At 39.4% G+C, this 22,114-nt stretch overlaps 4 protein-coding genes across 5 annotated transcripts; all 4 read left to right on the top strand.

Moving 5' to 3' along the window:
- The first annotated feature begins 135 nt into the window (after nucleotides 1-135).
- On the top strand, nucleotides 136-4,055 carry LOC113580676 (leucine-rich repeat-containing protein 74A). Its single transcript, XM_035532915.1, has 13 exons — nucleotides 136-251; nucleotides 334-499; nucleotides 672-779; nucleotides 1,031-1,124; nucleotides 1,216-1,265; nucleotides 1,359-1,440; nucleotides 1,565-1,650; nucleotides 1,810-2,004; nucleotides 2,228-2,323; nucleotides 2,469-2,612; nucleotides 2,795-2,899; nucleotides 3,076-3,161; nucleotides 3,497-4,055. The coding sequence occupies exons 1-13, from the start codon at nucleotides 136-138 to the stop codon at nucleotides 4,053-4,055; spliced, it is 1,887 nt and encodes a 628-aa protein (XP_035388808.1).
- Nucleotides 4,056-4,966: 911 nt separating this feature from the next.
- Nucleotides 4,967-7,017, top strand: si:ch211-173a9.7 (olfactomedin-4). Its single transcript, XM_027015365.2, has 5 exons — nucleotides 4,967-5,020; nucleotides 5,117-5,278; nucleotides 5,372-5,584; nucleotides 5,920-6,067; nucleotides 6,185-7,017. Exons 1-5 carry the CDS (start codon nucleotides 4,967-4,969, stop codon nucleotides 7,015-7,017), a joined length of 1,410 nt encoding a protein of 469 aa, XP_026871166.2.
- A 1,886-nt stretch (nucleotides 7,018-8,903) lies between these two features.
- Nucleotides 8,904-10,764, top strand: si:ch211-173a9.6 (olfactomedin-4). Its single transcript, XM_027015368.2, has 4 exons — nucleotides 8,904-9,068; nucleotides 9,178-9,390; nucleotides 9,544-9,688; nucleotides 9,959-10,764. Exons 1-4 carry the CDS (start codon nucleotides 8,904-8,906, stop codon nucleotides 10,762-10,764), a joined length of 1,329 nt encoding a protein of 442 aa, XP_026871169.1.
- Nucleotides 10,765-11,860: 1,096 nt separating this feature from the next.
- rps6kl1 (ribosomal protein S6 kinase-like 1) lies at nucleotides 11,861-22,083 on the top strand. 2 transcript variants are annotated; one of them, XM_027015367.2, is made up of 13 exons: nucleotides 11,861-11,948; nucleotides 12,921-13,014; nucleotides 13,189-13,285; nucleotides 13,394-13,498; nucleotides 14,737-14,861; nucleotides 17,011-17,103; nucleotides 17,935-17,982; nucleotides 18,513-18,645; nucleotides 18,832-20,166; nucleotides 20,517-20,606; nucleotides 20,761-20,843; nucleotides 21,135-21,230; nucleotides 21,367-22,083. In XM_027015367.2, the coding sequence occupies exons 3-13, from the start codon at nucleotides 13,216-13,218 to the stop codon at nucleotides 21,475-21,477; spliced, it is 2,289 nt and encodes a 762-aa protein (XP_026871168.2). In that variant the 5' UTR covers nucleotides 11,861-11,948; nucleotides 12,921-13,014; nucleotides 13,189-13,215; the 3' UTR covers nucleotides 21,478-22,083. The 2 variants fall into 2 exon arrangements, with proteins under 2 accessions (XP_026871168.2, XP_026871167.2); XM_027015366.2 differs by having other exon boundaries at nucleotides 13,189-13,498.
- Nucleotides 22,084-22,114: the final 31 nt, after the last annotated feature.

The following is a 22,114-nucleotide window of genomic DNA, read 5'->3' as shown; positions in this document are numbered from 1 at the left end:
CAATGTGGATTTAAATACATCAAGAAATGGAGACCCTGAATCTGGAAAGAAGAAATACACATGTTGCATTATAGTAATTAACTGGTGAAGCCTCATTCAGTTCACAGACTGTGTGTATTTTTAGAGGATTGCAATATGGACCGGTCCCATTTGTCACTGGATTCCCTTAGCCTGGCTGAGATGGTCAGTCCATATGAAACTGATCTCGAGGATGAGGAGGAGTGGGATGCAGACATGGAAGCTGAAGGTAGGTGAAGTCAGGTAGTGGATTTGAAGGTTTAGCTACATTGGATGATAAAGCCTCTGTCCCTGTGACACAGCAGAGCCAAAGAGCAGCGGAAAGAACATGTCCACCGCGGAGCTGTACCTGCAGGCCTGTACGATGGTGGGGGTTGTTCCTGTCAGATACTTCCTGAGAAACCTCGGCTCTGACACCATCAACCTCAACCATCATGGCCTCGGCCCTTTAGGAGGAAAAGCAATAGCCATCGCTCTGGTGGTAATGGAGATTTGTGTGACTAAAGAATCAACTGTATGCCATAAAATTAAGATTTTTTGTTGAACACTAAGACAATCCAACCTCAAATAAGCAATAGCCACCTAAAATAAAATACAGTATGCATAATATTTAGTAAATAGAATTATTACTGGTGTCTCTACATTCTACACAGACTGATGTGCACACAACAACACTGGAACTGAAGGACAATTTCTTGCTGGGTGAGGGAGCAAGATATATTGTGGAGATGCTGAAGGCCAATTTCACCATTCAAAACTTGGTACTTTTTGTACTTATTATTACAACTTGGACTAATAATTGTTGGGAGTTAAGATGCTCCAATATGAATAGTGAACATACAATTTTATGTTCTTGGTTGAAACTAATAATAAGAAAAATCTCAAAAATACCAATAGTGTCTTAATCACTGTGCTTGGACCCTAATTACCATATTAAACACGATAGAGTATAACTATATATATCCATTAGAGGGCAGTAGACTTCAATTTCGATATTCTTCTCTTCACGTAGGACCTCTCTGACAATCACCTCCAATCTGCAGGAGCAGAATGTATTGCAAAGCTGCTGCTGGATAACATTTCTATCAAATCAATCAAACTTTCAGGTAATAGCTGAAACATTGCTTTGGTCCATCTGACATTATAACGCTTACAATGTCAGTAGAGAGACAGTATAGTTCCCTTATTTGTTAATAGGAAATGAATTCACAGACGATGATGCCAAATGGTTTGCAGAAGCCTTTTCAGTAAGTTGGATTATGCTGTACTGATATGAAGTTTAAGCAAAAACAATCTGTTTGGGATTTTCGTGCCAGCTTTAGTCTGAACTCTCTTTCTAGACCAACTACAGAGTAAAGGAGCTGGATCTGAGTCACAATCAGTTCTGTGGAAGAGGTGGTGAACACCTGAGCCAAATGCTAGGTAGATATGATTTAACAACAGTGATTTATGGTATATCAGTTTGATGTTCATATCATGTATATTGGCTCTGTGAGTATGTTATTGACAAACAGAAATTAAAGCAATCGTATTTATATTGACACAGCTAATAATGAGGGAGTCGAGGTTCTTGACCTCAGTTGGAATCATCTCAGAATGAAAGGAGCTGTGGCTTTCTGTGCTGGACTTAAAGTATGAAAAGTTACACATAAAATCATATATTACATTCAGAAAATAAAGAAGAATAAATATACTGTCATAATAATAATTACATCAAATAAATGTGATGTTACTGGGTTGTGTAATGGAAGCATCTGAGTTTTGTTTTGCCTAATATGTCATGTTTATCAGGTCAATGTGACTTTGAAACACTTGGACCTATCCTGGAATGGCTTTGGTAATGAGGGAGCTCTGGCTTTAGGTGAGGCTCTCAAATTCAACAACACTCTAGTGTACCTGGACTTCAGTAACAACCGCATTACCAATGAAGGGGTGAGCATGCTTTGCAAGGGGCTGGAGTCAAACGATACGCTCAGAAACCTAAAGGTGGGTTTGGGAGATGTGTGAGCTTTGTCATACAGTAAGTCTAACAGGGCAGTATTTTCAAGGCTGAACACATATGTGTTTATGATGAGGTTCATAGTGGGGTTTGGGTGCAGCCATGGTTTAGGACTCACTGAATTTACTCTATTAAAATCTATGGAAATTGGTTTGAACTGTGGACACAAATATGCTGTTCTTCATAGCCTAATGATGGGTTTTGTTGCAGCTGGCCTACAACTCTCTGACAGTAGAAGGGGCCCTTGCATTGATCGGGGTAATAAAGAACAGTCCTAAAACTGCCCTTGAGGAGATTAACATCTGTGTGAGTTTCATGTATATCACAGTCTATAGTGAAAACACACAATAGCAATGGATAGGGGACACAACCTTGCCACATTTGTTTTATGATTCTATGTGTAATTAAACGTAATTCTGTTTGTGTGTGTATGTGTGTGTGTGTGTTATAGAATGTGCTGGTGAATGAAAACTTTATGCAGCTCTTGGAGTTAACGTGTCAGGAACATCCCAGTCTAGAGGTGCAGTATGGGGGCGGTGGGGGCTTTATTGCTAAAAAACCTCCAAAGCGGCTCGATCCTATGAAAGTCATTCAGGTACAAGAGGAATTTTTACATATAAATATAATCAAAACCATACCACAGTGAGAGTTATGATGCTTATTTTAGATGGATATATAAATGTGGTGGTTGTTGATTAGGTTGGTTATCAAAGTTATAGTATAGACAACTGGCTGTACTGTTCACTAACAACATTTTCTGTTTTGGCATTTATGAAGGACTATCTTGATCAGCGAAAGCTCCGCCTTTGGGATTTCTTCCGAAATATTGACAAAGATGGGACAATGCAAGTTCCTGTCTCAGAATTCCGAAAGGCCGTACAGGCAAGGGCCTATTTCTTAATTCCTGACTCCAAATTATCTTACCAAGGATTCAATATGCATAAATAAACATCTTTCAGATAAAAGACCTCCTTTAAAATTTGTTTAATGTTTTCTTTAACTTGTTGTGATGTGTCTTTCAAATTCATGATGTGTGACTTTCTGTTCATATATTACAGCAATCCAGTATCCCACTGGAACAATTCCAGATTGAAGAGCTCATCCAAAAACTGGACCGAGATAGAACTGGCATGGTAGACTATAGGTGGGATGAATGATTAAATTACTTTGTGCATGACACCAAAGCCTAACCATTATAAGGCCAACGACCTGCTGAAGTCACTCCTGGTGTTATGTTTCAAACATAATCAACTTTTGCCTAGAAGGTCATAATGACCAAGATTGTCTAGGATTGCAATTTAATGTTTAAAGATCCACTTCTGAATGATCACCAAAAAGATAACTCACACTTCAGTTGTGTTATCCACGATACACTTAAGCAATGCTCGTAAATACAAGTAAACGCCCAGTTTGGAGGGTGCTGAGGCAGATGAAGGGTCATTTCTCTGGTAATGAACTCCCCTGGCTGCTGTTCTGCAGGGGATTGGCTGACACCAGGAAGCAGATGATGCGGGACCACCGGCGGCAGCTGCGGAAGGTGGAGTCCCGACAGAAGAAGGAAAAGCAGAAGAGCGAGCGTATCCTCAAGACATTCCAGAGCGCTGTGGAGGCCGTCACACCACGCAGCTCCATGGTCATGTCGCCAGGCGGAGCAAAGGAAGACTCCAGTGGCCCCCGGCACTTCTCGGCCACGCCCCTTAGCTCCTGGCACCACATCACGATGTCTAACAGCGGCCGCTACTCAGTCACTAACATGAACAGTGAGCATGTGCACCTCCCTATGATAGGAGGAGCCGCCAGCTCCCACAGGACGCCAAGCTCCCCAGCCATCCGTTCCTATTCCCAGCCCAACCTGACAGAGGATGGCCCTCGGCTCTCTCTCGCCAAACCCGCCTCAGTCCAAGGATCGTGCTTGACCTTCAGTCCAGGTGACCTTAGCCCTGTGGCCAACCACCTGACCAGGTCAAGGCCAGCACTAAATGCCACAAAACCTGCAGCAAAAATATCTGAAAGGAAGAAAAACAGGCCTAAAAAATGAGCAGAAAGTACAGCCAAAGGACATAATCCAAGTGGCATGTGAAAGTGACAGAACACTTCTGTTCTAAAACTATTTCTATATCAAAACTGAATATTAACGGCCATACTAGCTGACTAGTAATAACTTGTAATAACTAGGTTTGATAACTAGGTTCAAAACTTCAGTAAAGTACACAGAGTTTTCAGAGAAACTGTTCAGAGTTTCCTGTTCCTCTGCATACTATATATATATATATATATATATATATATATATATATATATATATATATATATATATATATATATATATATATATACATACATACACACACACACACACACACGCGCGCACACACACGCACACACACGCGCTTTATATAAATAATTTAATCCATATGTGAAAAATATGTAAAAATGATTTATAAAAAACAATTATGTTACTCAAGTGTATAAATATGTTCACAGCAATAAAGCAAATCCTTCAGCACCATCTCTCTTAGGGTTACTAGTATTCTGTGTTCTGTTCTAGTATATAGTATTCTCTTTTTTTAGAACACATTTATATTCACTTATTAAAGTAGCATTAACTTATTAATGTGTTTATCACTTGTTGATTGTGTCTTCAGAAAGGTAAGCAGCTTTTAGGTGTTGTGTTTTATAGGACTGAAGCAAATGTCAGTCAACTCTTTTCTTTGCAGTGTGATCAGATCAGATTATAGAAAGCCGAGAAAAACCTGCACCTGTATCCTTTACTTGCTGGTTACAATGTTTGCAGGACATAAAGTTTATTACATAAGTAATTCCAAGGATGCATGCAGATCTTAGCTCTTAGTAAGTAACTGTGAGAAGAGGCCAGGTGATGATTTTCTTGATGAGCATCCTTTAAAAGCCCTCATGCTCTGGACCTCTGTCACAGAAAAACCTACCTGAGAATGATCGCCACACTTTTCTGGTTCATTTTCCTAAGTTCCACCATCGCTTTTGGGGTAAGTTATTAATCAGTTCCTCCTTTTCTTTAGAACAATGATGTAGTATTTAAAAAAATTATTGTTAAAATGATTGTTAAAACTGGTTCCATAAAGCCTGTGGATCTCTGGACTGAGAGGAATGAGACTCTGGGTCCCAGTGAGCAGTGCTCCTGTGACTCCTTCCTGCCAGACAGCACATTCCCCATGAAAGAGCTGGTGCTCCTGGAGCAGACCATGGTGCAGATCAACCACAAGTTAGAAATGGAGATCAGCAAGGTATGGAAGACACTGACCCTGAAACCTGAATGATCTGTGCCCCACAGTACGTACATGGATCATTCGGTTTTCAGAGTCTTCCTCTAATTTCAGGTTGAGATGTTCGAGAGCAAACATACCATCTACAGTGAGAAGGTTGTCAACCTCACAACGCTAATCAAGCAGATGGAAAATAACCCTGACTCCTACAATGAGCTGCAAATACAGGAGTTGAAGATACAGATCAAGCAGATAGAAGCCCTGAGTTTAGAGCTTCAGACATCCCTTGAGGTTTCTTCTACTGTGCTCATCGGCATCCGCAAAGAGGTAAAACCGACCCTAAACCTAACCATAATTATTAGGTGTTCTCTATAAAGGAAATGCAAGCTCTGTAATGAGACTGTCCACAACTTGAGGGGCTGTTGAAAACATACATGAGTTCAAGATGGTCCCATGCAAATGGCAGCCTGTAACAGCAGCTCTGTGTATTTTGCAGCCTTTATTTTGTTTTCACATGTTCCGTTGATTATTTTTGTTTTGTTTTCACATGTTCTGGTGTTTATTTTTGTTTGTTCCCACAGTGTTAAGTGTTCTCTTCTCTTCTCTTCTCTTCTCTTCTCTTCTCTTCTCTTCTCTTCTCTTCTCTTCTCTTCTGTGTACAGATCACCTCTATGATTGTTGTGCTGACTCAACTGGAAACCACATATGACAAGAACCTGCTACTGGTGACACGTAGAGAATATATCAAGCTTCAGCAGAAACTAGAAGAATGTGAGAGACAACACAATGAAATCTTCAATCCTAATATAGGTGAGGCTAAAATATCTTAAAATATCTTATTCTAAATATAGGCTGAATTTATATTTTTTGAACAGTTAAATTCATTACTATGCTTTTGTTTTATTATGAATGTATTTTTTTTTCTAGGATCTTGTAACCATGGTGGCATCTCAAGACTCAGTAAGCCAATCATTAGCCAGCTGAATGCACACCTGAATGCAGGCTATCAATATGGAGGGTGGGGTAAAGATTCAAACCCACGATCTGGCTCTGAAAATATGTACTGGTATGCTGGTTTCTCTGATACGCTGGTTAAGAGTTTCAGTCTTTATGCAGACTATTACAGACTGATCATGAGACAAGCAACGAAAACATATGAGCTCTATATAAATACTGCAAAGGACTGGCAGGGCACAGGTAACAATTATATTGTACATGGTAACACCTTTTATTATCAGTACAGAAACCCTTTCAGCATGGCAAAGTACAATATGACCACACAGACCGCAGTGTACAGGGTGGTGCCAAAGGCAAGCAACAGATTCTCCTACCACTATTCACCCAATCAGAACTTAGACTTTGCAGCTGATGAGACTGGATTATGGGTAACGTATGCTACAGAGGAGTCAAGGGGTAAACTGGTGTTGGGTAAGATAGATGAGGAATCATTTGCTTTAAAGGAAGTGTGGGAGACTAGTGTCTACAAACCATCTGTGGGCAATACCTTTATGGTATGTGGTGTTCTTTATGCTACCAGATCTGTGGATATTAAAACAGAGGAGATTTTTTACACTTATAACACCCACACGAGAAAAGAGAGCCATGTTAGTATACCATTTGAGAAGTTCCAGGATACCTATGTGTACCTAGATTACAACCCCACTGATCAGAAACTCTACATGTACAATAAAGGTTATTATGTCAGCTATCATATTTGGTTCAAGCAGAATATCTCTAATAAACCACAGCTATTGATCTGAAAGTACAACTGAAAATGCATGTGGTTTTTGGTGTATATGTTCTATAAAGACACAGAACACTAAAATGTAATATATTGCATTTCAGTCTTATTAATAAAATCCTTTGAGCAGTATACCATGGTGAATCTTGTCATTGTACACTTATCAATGTTCTTGTTTACTGTTATTAATCCAATGATAAATAAACACTCCTATGCACTTTAAATGCACACATACATCATCATTCTTAAAACTAAGATATATTTTCAAACCAAGCTAGGTCATACCTTATATGTAGCTGGCTTCTTCTGAGTTAGAGCTTGTGATGTGTGTTGTGAATTATAATGAGAGGTCAGATTATGGTTGGGATAAACCTGTTTATTACATCAGTAATTCAATGTATAAATAAAAATGCATGTAGAATTTTCTAAACAGGAATTATTTTGTATAAGCAGAAAATGACTCACCAAAATTAATTTCCTGTGATCTTCAGAGCATTTGGAAATCAAAAATTAATCTTTGTAGGAGTTTCTGCAAAATCCTAAAATAGACAATTAATTCACTGAGAATGCCAAATGCTCGGACTAACACATTTCAAATGCATAATAAATGCATAATAAATTCAGTTTATGCTGAATACCTTCATAAACCTGATCTATTTTAGGCTTGAGTATAAATCCTTCAGGGCAGTGGATCTCCAGCAGCATGGCTGAGCACCTCTGCCAAGCATTGTTTGTAGGTTAAGAATACATTTGAGAAAATAGGCTGTATTTTTTTTTTGTTATTATCTACAGAATACATTATTTAAATGTCTATGCAATGTATACTTTGGTTACTTTTCATAAGGAGAAATAATTATTAATTATTAATTACTAATTAAATCTTGCAACTTTTTACATTTTAATTTCATTGCTGGCTGCACATATACCAAGATGTTTATCATTACATAAGGATTCTGTGAGGGTTGCAATGTTAAAATCCCTAGCTCTCTAGCTCCTTCTCAAATGTCCTGAAATGCTATCAGTTATCATTTCCACACACATTTTGACACAGAACTAGAAGAGTTTAATAAAACATAAATGGCTTTTTAAAAAAGTGAAATGAAATATGTTAGTTACAACAACTTGTAATTTCTGAACTGATGAAATGAGTTGTGTGAATATCGAGCAGTATTTTGTGATTATATGACATAAATCAGCAACCATCTCAAACTTTGAACTACTGAAAACATGTTGTTATGTTAGCACAAAGAGACGTCATGATGGTGAACATTTTCTCCATAACAAACCAACACTCCTTTACAGCATCTTTACACAGGGATAGTTTTTTGTTTTGTTTTGTTTTTTTTATCCAGATGAGTTTGCTATATTGAACCAGGTGTGGCCATCACCAAAAAGTGCCCTTTCGTATATTTCAGACAAGGTCAGCCTAAGATTACAATATGAATTTTGATTACTGCACCAGGCTCTCCATGCAGTGTATTTTCTCGTGTATCATCAATCTATCATCTACCACATGTTGCCATTTTCTTACTTCCCTTGTCTACCAATAAAGCGTTAATTAGTATTGCCTTATTAACTCTCAACATAGTAAGCAAACATGAATGCATACCCACCCAAGGTTAGTTTGAAATCTTTATAGGGACTGTCAGTCAGCAATAAGCATGAGAATGAGACAGGTGTTTAAGGTGTTCCTGATACCTTGACCTTTAAAGGCCGATGACTCGGCTCAGCTGGAGCCACTCAGTAGAGAAAGCCTAAGACACAATGCACCATTTTCTTCTGCTCCTCTTGTTTGCCAGTCCAACTTATGCATGGCTGGTAATGCTTGATTCAAAAAAATGAAACTGTTTATTTTAAATTTGATCTTCCACCTTTTATTTATTTATTTTCTTCTCTTTTCAGCCGATGGAGGACTGGGGCTCTGGGAACGTCACGGCCACAGTGGGAGAGTCTGGGCAGTGCATCTGCCATGTGTACCTGCCCGACACTACATTCCCTGCGGACCGTGTTGGGAATGCGGAAGTATCTTCGAATAAGCTAGCTGCTGATGTGGAGCTCCATATTAACAAGGTACTTTCTGTAGTACACACTGCTGAAAATACGCTGGTCAATTTTGCAAATTTTAAATTTTGGATATATGAAGGAGCATATGCTGTAAATGTTCTTTCCTTCCTCGCAGCTCAATATTTTCAAAGGCCAGCTGGTTATTCTTCTTGAGGAGCTCAAGAACCTGACTGGCCGTGTGGAGGTACTGGAAAGTGGGCCTGACAAGTATATCAAACTGGAGTTTGAGCTCCTGAGGATCGAGCTGCGGGAATTTGAGGCACTGGTCACACAGCTGAAGACATCCCTCAACTCCTCTTCCCCAGCCTTTGATAGCCTTTACATTGAGGTATCAATCATTTCAAATGAACCTGAAAGATCCCTAATGACCGAGCACGACATATCAAGTAAATGTACAACTTGCATCTCAAAAAATTCTAAGTGTGATCCCTACATAAGGTAGGCAGCTTTCACTGCTCTGTATCTATTACTTTTTTTTAAGATTCGCAATATGAGCTTGATTGTGGATCAGCTGGAAAGCTATGACAAGAGCAACTTAGAGGTCATCCGCATTGAGTTTGCCAAACTCCAAAAGAAGCTGGAGAAATGCCAGGATAGACAGGAAAACTTCTCAAATGCAGAAATTGGTAATATTCTTGTGTCATCTAAAATGTTAATTTAGTACAAACCTTCACTTTTTTATTTACACAGATATTTCAGGTCTGTTGTAACACTCCTGTTTTGCATTATATGTTATTTTGGAATACTTTTTGCTATGGCTCTAATTAAATCTATAAGAAAAAATACTAAACAAATTATATAGTATTTCCCAATATTCACTAAGAAGCATTTATTTGTGCTATAGCACCAAGTCATAGTGAATATATTAACATCCCTGCTTTTACTTTTCTTTTCAGGTTCCTGCAAGCATGGAGGCATTCTAAGAGTTGGCAAACCTGTAGTTAGTCAGTTGAATGCCAACCTGGCCTCTAACTACAATTATGGAGGATGGGGAAAAGATTCTAAGCCACTGCCTGGTTTTGAGCAGATGTACTGGTACTATGCTTATTCTGACAGACAGTTAAGAAGAATTCATGTTTATGCAGACTACTACAGTCTGATCATGAGACAAACAATGAAAACATATGAGCTCTATATAAATACTGCAAAGGACTGGCAGGGCACAGGTAACAATTATATTGTACATGGTAACACCTTTTATTATCAGTACAGAAACCCTTTCAGCATGGCAAAGTACAATATGACCACACAGACAGCAGTGTACAGGGTGGTGCCAAAGGCAAGCAACAGATTCTCCTACCACTATTCACCCGATCAGAACTTAGACTTTGCAGCCGACGAGACTGGATTATGGGTAACGTATGCTACAGAGGAGTCAAGGGGTAAACTGGTGTTGGGTAAGATAGATGAGGAATCATTTGCGCTGGCAGAGGTTTGGGAGACCACCATATTCAAACAGTCTGTGACTAATGCCTTCATGATCTGTGGCATCCTTTATGCTACAAGATCGGTAGACACCCACACAGAGGAGATCTTCTATGCTTATGACACCCACACAGGAAAGGAGAACTATGTAAGCCTTCCGTTTGAAAAGTTTCAGAGTTTCTATGTTAACCTGGATTATAACCCTACAGATCAGAAACTTTACATGTACAATAATGGTTATTATGTCTCATACAATGTGAAGTTCAAGAGTGCCTAACCATAATGTGACGATTGATTTGATTGAAAAATTACTTTAAATATGTAATTTCAGTGTATTCTCTGTTTGATTGCATGTAGAAGTAAGGTTGTCATTTAAGACCAATTCAGTAATAAAATTATTTCATGCACTGCATCTTTGAAACCAGTTTACATTACTTGATTTTCCCATTTTTGATGCCAAAGAGCACCCAGTCACTGAAAACTTAATATGATAGATTAATGATCTTAATGAGCACTCATTACTGGGTCACTCATTAATTGGTAAGGGGTCTGTCAAATCACTGAACAAATCACTCAAATTAAATCAAACATTATTTCTTTTTAAATGGTCATTCATTTCTCTTAATATATTGTATATTGTAGTGGGTGTTATATGTATACTTGAACATACTATGTTTATGCTAGGGTCTTGATTAAGATGGGGTGTTGACAGAGACAGTGGGACATGAGATGTGATTCTCTGTCGGATTAGGCTGCATTTTATGTAACCTGACACACCCAAGCCCATTACTCCCCCCTCCCGCTCTGGTCTCCTGCTTCCTGGACCCAGCTGGTCTCTGCTAATGCTGTAATTACCCACTCCCACGAGGTCCTGTACCTCTGATATTCTATACCATTACACTACTCTCTCTCTTTCTTGCTATTCTTTAAGTGACTTGCTCTTGCCTTCAGGTGTGATTCTCATGGGAATTTATAATCATATGTGATGTGTGAAAGTAATTTGTATTTTTTAAATCAGTCATTGTGTATGTGATCTTCTCCAATCTGACAGCAGGACATCTGACCAGTCTGACCACTGTCCTTTATTAGGGCTCTTATTGTAACCTCCTTTGCTATGGTAAACTTATTGCAAATTTATACTCACATATGAACAGATATATAGGTAATTGCAGTTAAGTACTCCAAGTTTCGAGAGAGAGGGGTGCTAGATTAGGATTGGAACCATACGCTGTATATATGTAGCCAATGGTTGGAACTAAAAGGGTAACCGATATGACAAATTTTCTTTTTGTAAAACCTACACCCATGGGGGCGCTATAACGCAAATGGCCTCGTTGGTGACGTCGCCAGTATCCAGTAGGGTGTAGTGTGGATGTTCCTCCGGACCGTGATATCTGTGCGAGCCTCCTACGGCTAATGTTGCAGGGGCGCGGCAATGAGGGCATGGAAATCTCAGTTTAGGTAAAAAGCAATCTTACGTACCGCTTTGGTCTTTATCTGTCTCCATCACAGAATGTTTCGATACCGATGCTTTGAATATATAGTCTTGAAGTATAAGCTATCTAAAACAACGGATGCGTTTTAGTTCACAAAATCCTCTGTATATGAAATGCGTAACTTAAGTGACGTTAGCTAGCTAGTTATCCAATGGTAAAATATTTATCAGTTGTGTAAGATTTTCGGTGTGGTTTCAGTAATCTGAAAACTGGGTGAGTGATGTGCTGTTTCGCGCTTGTTTGAGGGGATATGTGAATGGGTTGAGCTGAATGTTTTGACAGTTGTGGAGGCTTCATTGCAGTCCTCTCCCAGTTCTTTCGTTTGGAGGAACTAAAGGATACCCGTGTACACAATTCGACAGGGACCTAAGGCAGACGGTTCATTATATCTCGCTCACAATCTGCTATGAGCTAAATTAGTTAGCTATCGATGTAGTCTACACTGCTATGAGGTATCAGTGTAGGCTACACATTGATTGTTACAATAATGAACCTCAAACGGAAACCGAGTAGCCCAGATCGAAGGACATGGTATCGGGGTAAATTGGTGTTATATATGTTGATCACTTATGGCTGGCTTCACCCTCTGTTGGAAATTGGGCTTACCGTACAAACTCAATATTATTTTGTGGAGAACTGTAGATTTGTTATAATTTTGGTTTAGAATACTGGGGCAATATGTATTTTTGTTTGCTTATTTAAAAAACTTTGCCACTGTAGCCAGTCCATAACAATGCCTCCCACAAGCCATTGCTTCTTTTATTTTTGCTTCCTGACAGTATAAAATTAAGAATTTGACAGTCTGACTAGTCTAACGACTCCTGAGTCATCGGTCACCCTCCTAATTCCATTGCTGATTACTGCGTTACTGCAGTGACACCATTGACACTGTGGTGTTGTGTTGATAACTTCATTCATTCATTCTGGTGGCTCAAAGGTGGACAACCCGTCTTGGATAGCTGGAGAAGATCAGGCATTAGGTAACTGCTCTTCAGCCTGCCTTACTTTTGGGATGGAGCTCCAGGGCAAAGGTAAGACCTCCAAGTACCTTTACTGACTATGGCTTTAAAAACCCATCTGGAAAAAATTGAGAGACAGAATCCTTATTTTCTAGCTGACTCAATTAACATTTCCTTTTAAAATTGTTTAAAATTAGTTCTCATTTGTATATTACAATGTAATGCAATTTACTCCAAATATAACAGCAGTGTGGCTGGAGGGAGGAAGAGAGGATGCCTGTAGAGCTGTGGGCAGTAAGGAGACTTTTGGAGGAGCGATCCCGTCTCAGACATGTGGCTCTTCGTAAGGACCCTTCCCTACCTACATATCCTCTTCTCCATTCTGTGGGCTGTTGCTCCAGTCAGGACTTTGGGGCAGACATGTCTAAAAGAGACTACTTGGTGGATGCAGCCAAGCAGATCCGCATGGCCCTGGACAGGGAAGTCAATGAGGACTACGAGGCTGCATTCAGCTACTACAAGAATGGTGTGGATCTGCTGCTAAATGGAGTTCAAGGTGCTAGCATGTATTACTTTCACTTTGCTTTTGTGAATTCAATACATTACATTTCAATGCATTAAAAGGTTCAAAGAACCTGCAACCTCCCTTTTGTCAAAGAGCTAAAGTTTAAACACTACAGATAAAGCCTCTAGTTCTGAACATATGTCATCCAGAGAAAGTTTAATTACAGATCGTATCAGCGTAACATCAATGTTTTTTTTTTATTCCTTTGTCTCCAGTATGGCTCAGTATGTCAAAAATCACAATATGACAATTACTTTGGCAGAATTACTTGTCATATATGAGGGCAGTTTGATACAATAATGAAATCTACAGTAGCTGTCAGAAAAGAACAAAATATAATTATTAGTTGAGAATCTAGTTTGAGAAAATGTGAACAAACAAAAACATAAATATTACAACCTTGGAAAACATTCCATGTCTTTTTTGTGTGCCTGGAGGAGGCACTTCAGAAGGTACATCGTTGGTCATGTTCCTTAGTTCAGTTTGTTGAATTGACTTCTGCTCAAGGATTCTGCTCAGTCCTTTCTTAAGTAGAAGCAGTCTGAGAACCTGTGAAACCAGCTTTTTAGTACATTCTGTTCATGTGTATAGAATATTTTATCCTCTCCTCAGTAGTCAAAGGTATAGTTGATGTAGCATTGAAATAAAGGTACAGTTGTGTGTAGTTGATGTAGCATTGAAAAAAAAAAAAAGTCTAAGGTTTCCATTAGGTAGGGTATCCCTGCCCCATCACTTTTACACTGTCTTCCAGCAAGTTGTCAGTGAGGGCTGATCAAAACAAAGCATTGTAAGAACTCATTAGGCTTTGTAAAGGTTTCTTGTTGGCAAGGGTAGCTTCATACTGAACATGGAAAGTAGGCAAGTTGTTTCACTTTGCTTTAACAGTTTGTTCTTTTCAGAAGTGTGTGACTGTGAGAAGTCTTGTAGTCTAACTGCTATAGAGGTGCTGATAAGGTGTTGGCATTTTCCTAAAACTAAGCAAAGTGTGGTAGTAGCTACATGTCTTCTTCCTGATTGCACTATGTTCTGTTCTGTGTTCCAACCAGCGAACCACTGGTTGTGAACAGCGAACCACTGGTTGTTTCGTCAGCAGTAGCCTTTTATAATTTGTTTTGTTTTATTTTATTTATTGATTTTTTTTTTTTTTTTTTACTTGAGCCTTAGTATGAGTGATGCACTTCAACACAGGGAGAAGATGAGGATTTGAACCTTTCTCCTCTATCTTTTAGTGGATCCAAACAAAGAGAGGCGGGAGGCTGTGAAGCGGAAGACCGCTCAGTATCTGAAGAGAGCAGAAGAGATCTTCAACTCTCATCTGCAAAGTAACCTCAGCAAAGGCAGCACACAATTAGGGGTAAAGGATATATATGTATGTATGTGTGTGTGTGTGTGTGTGTGTGTGTGTGTGTGTGTGTGTATATATATAATGTGTATATGTATGTATAAACTAAAACTTCATCAGATTGTCATACAATCCTAAAAGTAGATAAAGAGAACCACATCAAACAAATAATATGAAAAGTTTTGATTCCATCATTTATTTATTGAGGAAAATGATCCAATATTAAATATCTGTGAGGGGAAAAAGTATGTGGACCTTTAGGATTAGCAGATAATTTGAAGATGAAATTTTAGTCAGGTGTTGTCAATCTAGGGGATGACAGTCAGGCGTGAGTGGGCACCCTGTTTTATTTAAAGAAATGGGATCTATCAGAGTCTGATCTTCACAACACATTTCTGAAAGTGTATCATGGCACAATCAAAGGAGATTTCTGAGGACCTCAGAAGAAGAGTTGTTGATGTTCATCAGGTTGGAAAAGGTTACAAAACCATCTCTAAAGAGTTTGGACTCCACCAATCCACAGGCAGACGTATTTTGTACAAATGGAAGAAATTCAAGACCATTATTACCCTCCTCATGAGTGTTTGGCCAACAAAGATCATGTCAAGAGCAAGGCATGTAATAGGTCTGTGAGGTCACAAAGGAACCCAGGTTAGCTTCAAAAGCAACTAAAGGCATTTCTCACATTTGGCTAAGGTTAATGTTCATGAGTCCCCCATCAGGATAACACTGAACAACAATGGTGTGCATGGCACAGTTGCAAGAAGAAAGCCATTGATTTCCAAAAAGAACATTGTTGCCTGTTTGCAATTTGTTAAAGATCACACAAACAAGCCAGAAGGCTATTGGAACAATGTTTTGTGGATGGATGAGACCAAAATGTATGTTTTTGGTTTAAATAAGAATTATGTTTGGAGAAAGGAAAACACTGCATTCCAGCATAAAAACCTCATCCCTTCGGTGAATACACAGTAGTGGTAGTATCATGATTGGGCCTGTTTTGCTGCATCTAGGCCAGGACGACTTGCCATGATTGATGAAACAATGAATTCCGAATTATACCAGAAAATTCTAAATGAAAATATCAGGTTATCTATCTGTGAGCTGAATCTCAAGAGAACGTGAGTCATGCAGCAAGACGATGGCCCTAAGCACACAAGTCGTTCTACCAAAAGAAGAATAAAGTTAAGGTTTTTTAATGGCCAAGTCAAAGTCCTGACCTTAATCCAGTAGAAATGTTGTGGACCTGAAGCAAACAGTTAATTGGAAGAAACCCACCAACATGGCTGAGTTGAAGCTGTTTTGTATGGAGAAATGGGCTAAAATTCCTCCAAGTTGATGTGCAGGACTAATCAAAAATTACCGGAAACATTTAGTTGTAATTATTGCTGCACAAGGGAGCTGAAAGCAAAGTTTCTCACTTTTGTCACTCACAGATATGTAATATTGGATCATTTTCCTCTATAAATAAATGCCAGATATTTATATTTATGTCTCAGTTGTTGCATTCATTCTCTTTATCTACTTTTAGCACTTGTGTGACAATCGGATGAAGTTTTAGGTAAAATGTATGCAGAAATAGAAACTTCTAAAGGATTCACAAACTTTTTTTATGTGATATTAAATGGTCCAGAATGTCACACTTGATATCCTAAAGCTGTATTAGTGTTTCTGTTCATATACACACACACACACACACACACACACACACACACACACAAACAAACACATAGGTCTAACGATGGAATTTAGCCTCATCTGTACTTTTTCTCTTTAGCCCACAGCCAAATTCATATGTCTGAGATGCCTGTCTCTTCCTCTTTGGAGTGCACAAAGCAATAGCACAACCTTTTCTCCTTCACTTTACTCACAACTCTCTCATGTTGTACAAGCTCCTGTAGCTCACCTGTTACAGCAGGTAGAGCCTGGTTCTAGTAACAACCAGGTCATGGGGTTGATTCCCAGGCAGTGCATGTATTGTCATACTGATCAATATGTAAGTCACTCTGGATAAGTGTGCCTGTCAAGTACTGTAAATGTGTAATTTCAAGATGCCTGCTGCGTTTTGAATATATTAACGTAGGGAGGTGGCTTTGAGGTAATTTACAAGCTACAACAGCTTTGATTCTGCAACAACGGTGATGGTATTTTTGACCACCAGGGATACAGCAGCCTAAGATTTAGGTCTATCAGACATCTCAGCTCACCAGTGGAGGATCTGGAGATGTGTAAAGTTGTGGGGGTTATTGATAAGGTAAGGACAGCGACTGTATTTGTTATTTCTGGCTAATAACGCTTCCGTATGTCTGTATGCCAAGTGTGTGTTGTGGTGTGAAACGAAGCATGGAAGTTATTTTCTAAAAATAATGTTTTGTGAAAGCTTTGTCAAGAAAAACAGAAGTGACACTGCTAAAGTGGTGTCACGCGAGACTCCAGTCTTGAGTTCTGGAATGTAAACAAATGATAATTTCAGCCATTCAAAGTGCAAACTAATCTTATTTTCACAAGGTGAGTCAGTTTATTACATTGCAAGTGTATGGGGCTTGAATGATAGCAAATAACCGATCATCCTTGTTTCTTGATTTGGTTTCATTCTACACATGTTTCTCTAAGTGACCTTGGCCATGATGAAGTCAGATCTGTTTACGTCTGCCACACCTGCATCTTGAAATGCATTCCACCCAACACTTTCAAGCACGTCACCATATTTGGAGAGAGTGCTTTATGTATGTGTACTGAGGACCAACTACCTGTACATAATGAGAGGGAGATTTGTTTGCCTTAACATTGAGCACATGGCTAGTTAGACTGTCAGGGACCCCTGGTCACAAACACCATGGACCATAACTAGGACTAAAACTAATATGTAGTTTTAGAAAATACTGCTTGTGTCATATGGATCTATTGAGCAAATGCAGAATGTGGTACATCTAAGAATGTTTTCAAATTCAACTTGGAAAAATACTTCTTCCACCTTAGTTTTTATGGTGTGTGTGTGTGTGTGCACACATTTTTGTATATGATATAAACTGTCCAGAATGTCACACTTGATATCCTAAAGCTGTATTAGTGTTTCTGTTTGTAGGTTCTGACTGTTCAAAACCTCATTAGCAAGGAGACGTTTGTGATTAAGGTAGGTACGTAGCTAACAGTCATGTCCTAATGCTAGAACTCTAGCCAGAAGGCTGATAACATCAATGGGAATACTCTCAGGTCTTCTCTTACCCAATGAGCTGTAAACATCGATCCAGTTAAAAGCTCTTGGACCTCTTATTTTAAAGCCTCTCATCTTTCTAAAAACAGAAACAAGATTTTGCATGTTGCCAAAAACTGCAGGCAATGCTTGGAAATAAGAGGTGACTTGTATTTTTTTTAAGATGCTGATTTTAATTATCCTCTAAAATGTATTTTTTATTATTATATTATTCACTGGCTTGTTTTATTACTTCTATCTTTAAAGGACATCCACATGTCAGTATTTATTCCTCAGGTGCACTGATATATATATATATATATATATATATATATATATATATATATATATATATATATATATATATATATATATATATATATATATATATAATATGAGAGAGAGAAATTGTATCCAAGACAGTCACATGCATATCAGAGTTTACATGCATGATTTATACTCTCCTCTAGAGCTTGCCCAAGTCTAGCTGGGAGAGTCGAGAGCGGCCCACCATCATTCCTCAGGGTGTTCCTTTCATGGTGAAGCTTCTGAGGTATTACATCAGTGAGGACTCTGTGTTCTTGCATCTAGAACATGTTCAAGGTGAGTCACATAAAATCCCATGCTAAAGAAGAAAGCATGTTGATACACTGCTAATAGATACATTTTGCAAATGTATGTTTTCAAATTAATGTTCGATTGCTTGGGCTGTAATTAGGCAAAAAGCTGAATTTAATTAGATTTAACTGTGTTCAAGCACCAACAGGAATTATGTTTGTCACATTTTAGGGTGTAGGCTCTTCTCCAAACTGTACAGAGTCAGGAGCAAGGTAGCCAAAGAACATCCAGAATGCTTTAGCCCCAAGCAGCACAGGTACCAACTGAAGACCACCTACACATCTCCTATGCTGAGCCAGCTCAGCCACCTGAATGGAGAGGACGAATGTGGCATGGACACACTTCTTGGAAGGGACCATTCGGAAAGTTTGGACCCGGATTCACCGGCTTTTTGGAATGAGATTCAACATCAGCTGGAGAGCTGCGGGACCCACTCCTATTGTGAGGAAACAGGATGTCTGCACAATTCCAGATTGGAACAGGTTGAGCTTCAGCAAGAAAAATCCTCAAATTCCTGTGCAGTTAAGATGAATACTTTTTCCCGTGCCCCAACTAATGGTCAGCATAACTGTCTTGCATCTCAGGATAATTCACCACTTCCCGTTCATCCCTGTGTGATAGTGGATACTCGAGATCCACTCAACGTGACCACTGACCTTTTAGGAAACGACGTCCGCATTGAGCGGGTCGACTCCAACTTAGACATTGACAGAGCCTGGAATGCTGCTAAACCCACTCAGGACCAAAAGAGTTTAACAGCCACAGAGTCTAATTCAGATATTCTTGGGATCAACGGTGTACCTCAGATCACTCTGCGCTCTTTATTCGGTGAAGCCACACAGCCAATCCTCTGTAGCACTGTCAATGTCCTCACACAGAAAGTGCGTATAGTTCCCAACACTCTACATTTACCACTGCAGAGCCAAAGTCAAGCGGACATTACTTGTGTACATACTATATGTAACTCCCAAACTGTAGTTGATTCTGAGAGCTCTCAATTTGTGGTGAGCTTGAGCTCAGGAAATTCTCAACCAGCCTTGGTTTCTCCACTGGAACCCAAATGTTTATCACCTTTAAGTTTGCCCTTAGACTTTGTGAACATGGCTCCACAGTTGAACAGTACAGGAAAGGATGTGAAGGAGGTGCAGAGAGAGCTTGTGGAGGGTGGAGAGGAAAGCAGGGAATTCCTTAGCCTTCTTTGCAGAGAACCAAGTAGGGGACTTCTCTCCGATCCTCCTGCAGCCAACACTGGTGGCTCTTTTCATGGGCACTTCAGAGAGGAGAGACAGTCTTTGGAGCAGCTTAGAGATGCTGACAATTGCTTTCACCGGCCCCAACTTGGGACAAGGAGCTTTAGTGGTACGGTTCATCAGGCCCGATGGGGTCTCCCTGAGGGAGAGGTACGAATATGGGGTGCACAGATCTTACTGGCCCTTGAGAGCCTTCATGAGCAAGGCATTGTCTGTCAGGATCTCAACCCCAGGAACATCCTGCTCAGTAGCAATGGTGAGTGTATTACTGTACATTTTGTCAAAAAAGGAAATAAACCTACTAGATGTGAAGAAATCTTTATATTTTTGCATTTTTATCATAATCAAGGGTTCTCATCTACAGTCCTGGGAAGTTTTACCTCCTCCCCAACACACCTGTTTGAGTTCATAAGCCCTTTGTGTCTTGGATCAGGCAGGGCAGACCTGAAACCTGAAGGTGTCCAGGGCAGTGGCTTCACAGGACTGGAGCTGAAAACCCCTGCTCTTAATGACTTGTGTGAGGGGTCATTAAAATATACCCAGCACAAGTTTGACCAACAGGATGAACTATCCATAGCTAAACTAAATGAGATTTATTCTGAACAGGAAAGGTGTGTCTGACATACTTTGGACAGTGGACGGAGGTTCAGTCTGAAATCAGCCGTAAGGCTCTGGAACAAATGTACTGCGCACCAGGCAAGTATGCACAAGCACAAGGAATACAATCTTAATTGTAAGGTTTCATTGAATGATATACATATTTTATGTACTTTATATATCTACATATGTACATTATTAAAGTATATAATTAAACCTCAGTAATATGTACATTACATCATTCCTGGAGCAGAAATTGGGGGAGTCTCCAAAATCACAGAAGCCTGTGACTGGTGGAGTTTGGGAGCATTACTGTTTGAGCTTCTTACTGGAATGGTAAGCAGAGTCTCTTTGGTTCCTTAGAGTGAAATAACCTTATAAATGAATTATGACATGGATACTTTTTAAAACTTTGATTCAAGACTAAATCAGTGATATCTGGCCTATGGATTTGATCACAGTCAGGTGTTACCCTGTTCTGTAACTATAGAGAATTGGATTTTCACTTATGACCCTTATGACCTTGCTCAGTTTTAAAGGACCCTGGTCATTTTTCTTGACACAATTATTCAGAACCTGAGAAAAAAAGTCCTTTAAGTCTGCTTGCCCACTTTTTTATGGTACCAGCCTCTCTGGCAGTGCCATCCTACAGGAGTGCAACCACATACCCAACTGCTCATTCCAGACCACCTGAGTGCTGCAGCTTCCTCCCTGCTCACAGAGGTAACCCTGCTCACAGAGGCCACTCTGCTCGGCTTTTCCCAAGCAGGGAAACGATAACTCATTTAGCTGGAAAGCATGGGCGTTTCTTGGTTTGTAAGCCAATAAACTCTCTGCATGTCCTGTTTTTGTGCCGCAGCTTCTGCAGTACGACGCTGGCTATCGCCTGGGCTCCGGGGGCGGAGGTGTGAGTGACATTAAGTGTCACCCCTTCTTTAATTTTGTTCCTTGGCACACACTTGGTAGCTAACAGACACCAATGGGAAGGAGTGACATCTAAAAACCTAATGAAGTATTTGAACACAGTCAAAACACCGGAGATTGCTGAAGCAACTGTGGTACATAAAAATGGTTCATAAAAAGACTCGCTTCATGGATACACCTCTACCGCCACCTGGTGGTGGACAACATGGAGCATCAACGTTCCCCTGCCAGCCTCCTTCATAAACTGAAGATCATCAGCTTAATACTACATAAATGTAAACGGTTTTAAGTCACCCACAGTATATTGAAGAAATTCTGGATTTCTGCAGCATTAAAAGATTGTTTACACCATGTCTTCAGACATTTCTGTGGTTCTTAATGAAACTAACTGAAATCCAGGCAACTTTAACAGTAACAGTAATGGGTAATTATTATTTACTGTAGACTGTACTTACATCTTGGGCATTAAAATATTATTGCACTTTTGTATGACATGTACAAGCAACATGCAATATTACCAGTATAACCAGTGCATTTGACCATGTTTTCCAAGCATGAAATGTAATGCTAATCTTCCTGATTGATATTTTGGACAACACGCATGTTCTTCTGTAATTTCAGTTAGGTAAATTAATAAAACAACTACTTTTGATTGGTTTGTCAGCATCTAAAAAGACAGGTGT

Source organism: Electrophorus electricus, chromosome 13 (genome assembly GCF_013358815.1).
Source record: "Electrophorus electricus isolate fEleEle1 chromosome 13, fEleEle1.pri, whole genome shotgun sequence".
In the NCBI taxonomy this organism is placed as follows: domain Eukaryota; kingdom Metazoa; phylum Chordata; class Actinopteri; order Gymnotiformes; family Gymnotidae; genus Electrophorus; species Electrophorus electricus.
The sequence above is the reverse complement of the archived record's forward strand: the minus strand, read 5'-3'. Positions and strand labels throughout refer to the sequence as shown.

What these genes read in the sequence shown, in the direction of transcription:
- LOC113580676 (XM_035532915.1), top strand. Translation starts at nt 136, where the DNA reads ATGGACCGGTCCCATTTGTCACTGGATTCCCTTAGCCTGGCTGAGATG. An exon ending in ATACGCTCAGAAACCTAAAG is followed by an intron (nt 2,005 to 2,227) that starts GTGGGTTTGGGA and finishes GTTTTGTTGCAG; the next exon opens with CTGGCCTACAACTCTCTGAC. An exon ending in TTGAGGAGATTAACATCTGT is followed by an intron (nt 2,324 to 2,468) that starts GTGAGTTTCATG and finishes TGTGTGTTATAG; the next exon opens with AATGTGCTGGTGAATGAAAA.
- si:ch211-173a9.7 (XM_027015365.2), top strand. Translation starts at nt 4,967, where the DNA reads ATGATCGCCACACTTTTCTGGTTCATTTTCCTAAGTTCCACCATCGCT. An exon ending in TAGAAATGGAGATCAGCAAG is followed by an intron (nt 5,279 to 5,371) that starts GTATGGAAGACA and finishes CTCTAATTTCAG; the next exon opens with GTTGAGATGTTCGAGAGCAA. An exon ending in TCATCGGCATCCGCAAAGAG is followed by an intron (nt 5,585 to 5,919) that starts GTAAAACCGACC and finishes TTCTGTGTACAG; the next exon opens with ATCACCTCTATGATTGTTGT.
- si:ch211-173a9.6 (XM_027015368.2), top strand. Translation starts at nt 8,904, where the DNA reads ATGGAGGACTGGGGCTCTGGGAACGTCACGGCCACAGTGGGAGAGTCT. An exon ending in TGGAGCTCCATATTAACAAG is followed by an intron (nt 9,069 to 9,177) that starts GTACTTTCTGTA and finishes CCTTCCTCGCAG; the next exon opens with CTCAATATTTTCAAAGGCCA. An exon ending in CTTCTCAAATGCAGAAATTG is followed by an intron (nt 9,689 to 9,958) that starts GTAATATTCTTG and finishes TTTTCTTTTCAG; the next exon opens with GTTCCTGCAAGCATGGAGGC.
- rps6kl1 (XM_027015366.2), top strand. Translation starts at nt 13,216, where the DNA reads ATGCCTGTAGAGCTGTGGGCAGTAAGGAGACTTTTGGAGGAGCGATCC. An exon ending in GCTGCTAAATGGAGTTCAAG is followed by an intron (nt 13,499 to 14,736) that starts GTGCTAGCATGT and finishes TCTATCTTTTAG; the next exon opens with TGGATCCAAACAAAGAGAGG. An exon ending in CTTCCTCCCTGCTCACAGAG is followed by an intron (nt 21,231 to 21,366) that starts GTAACCCTGCTC and finishes TTTGTGCCGCAG; the next exon opens with CTTCTGCAGTACGACGCTGG.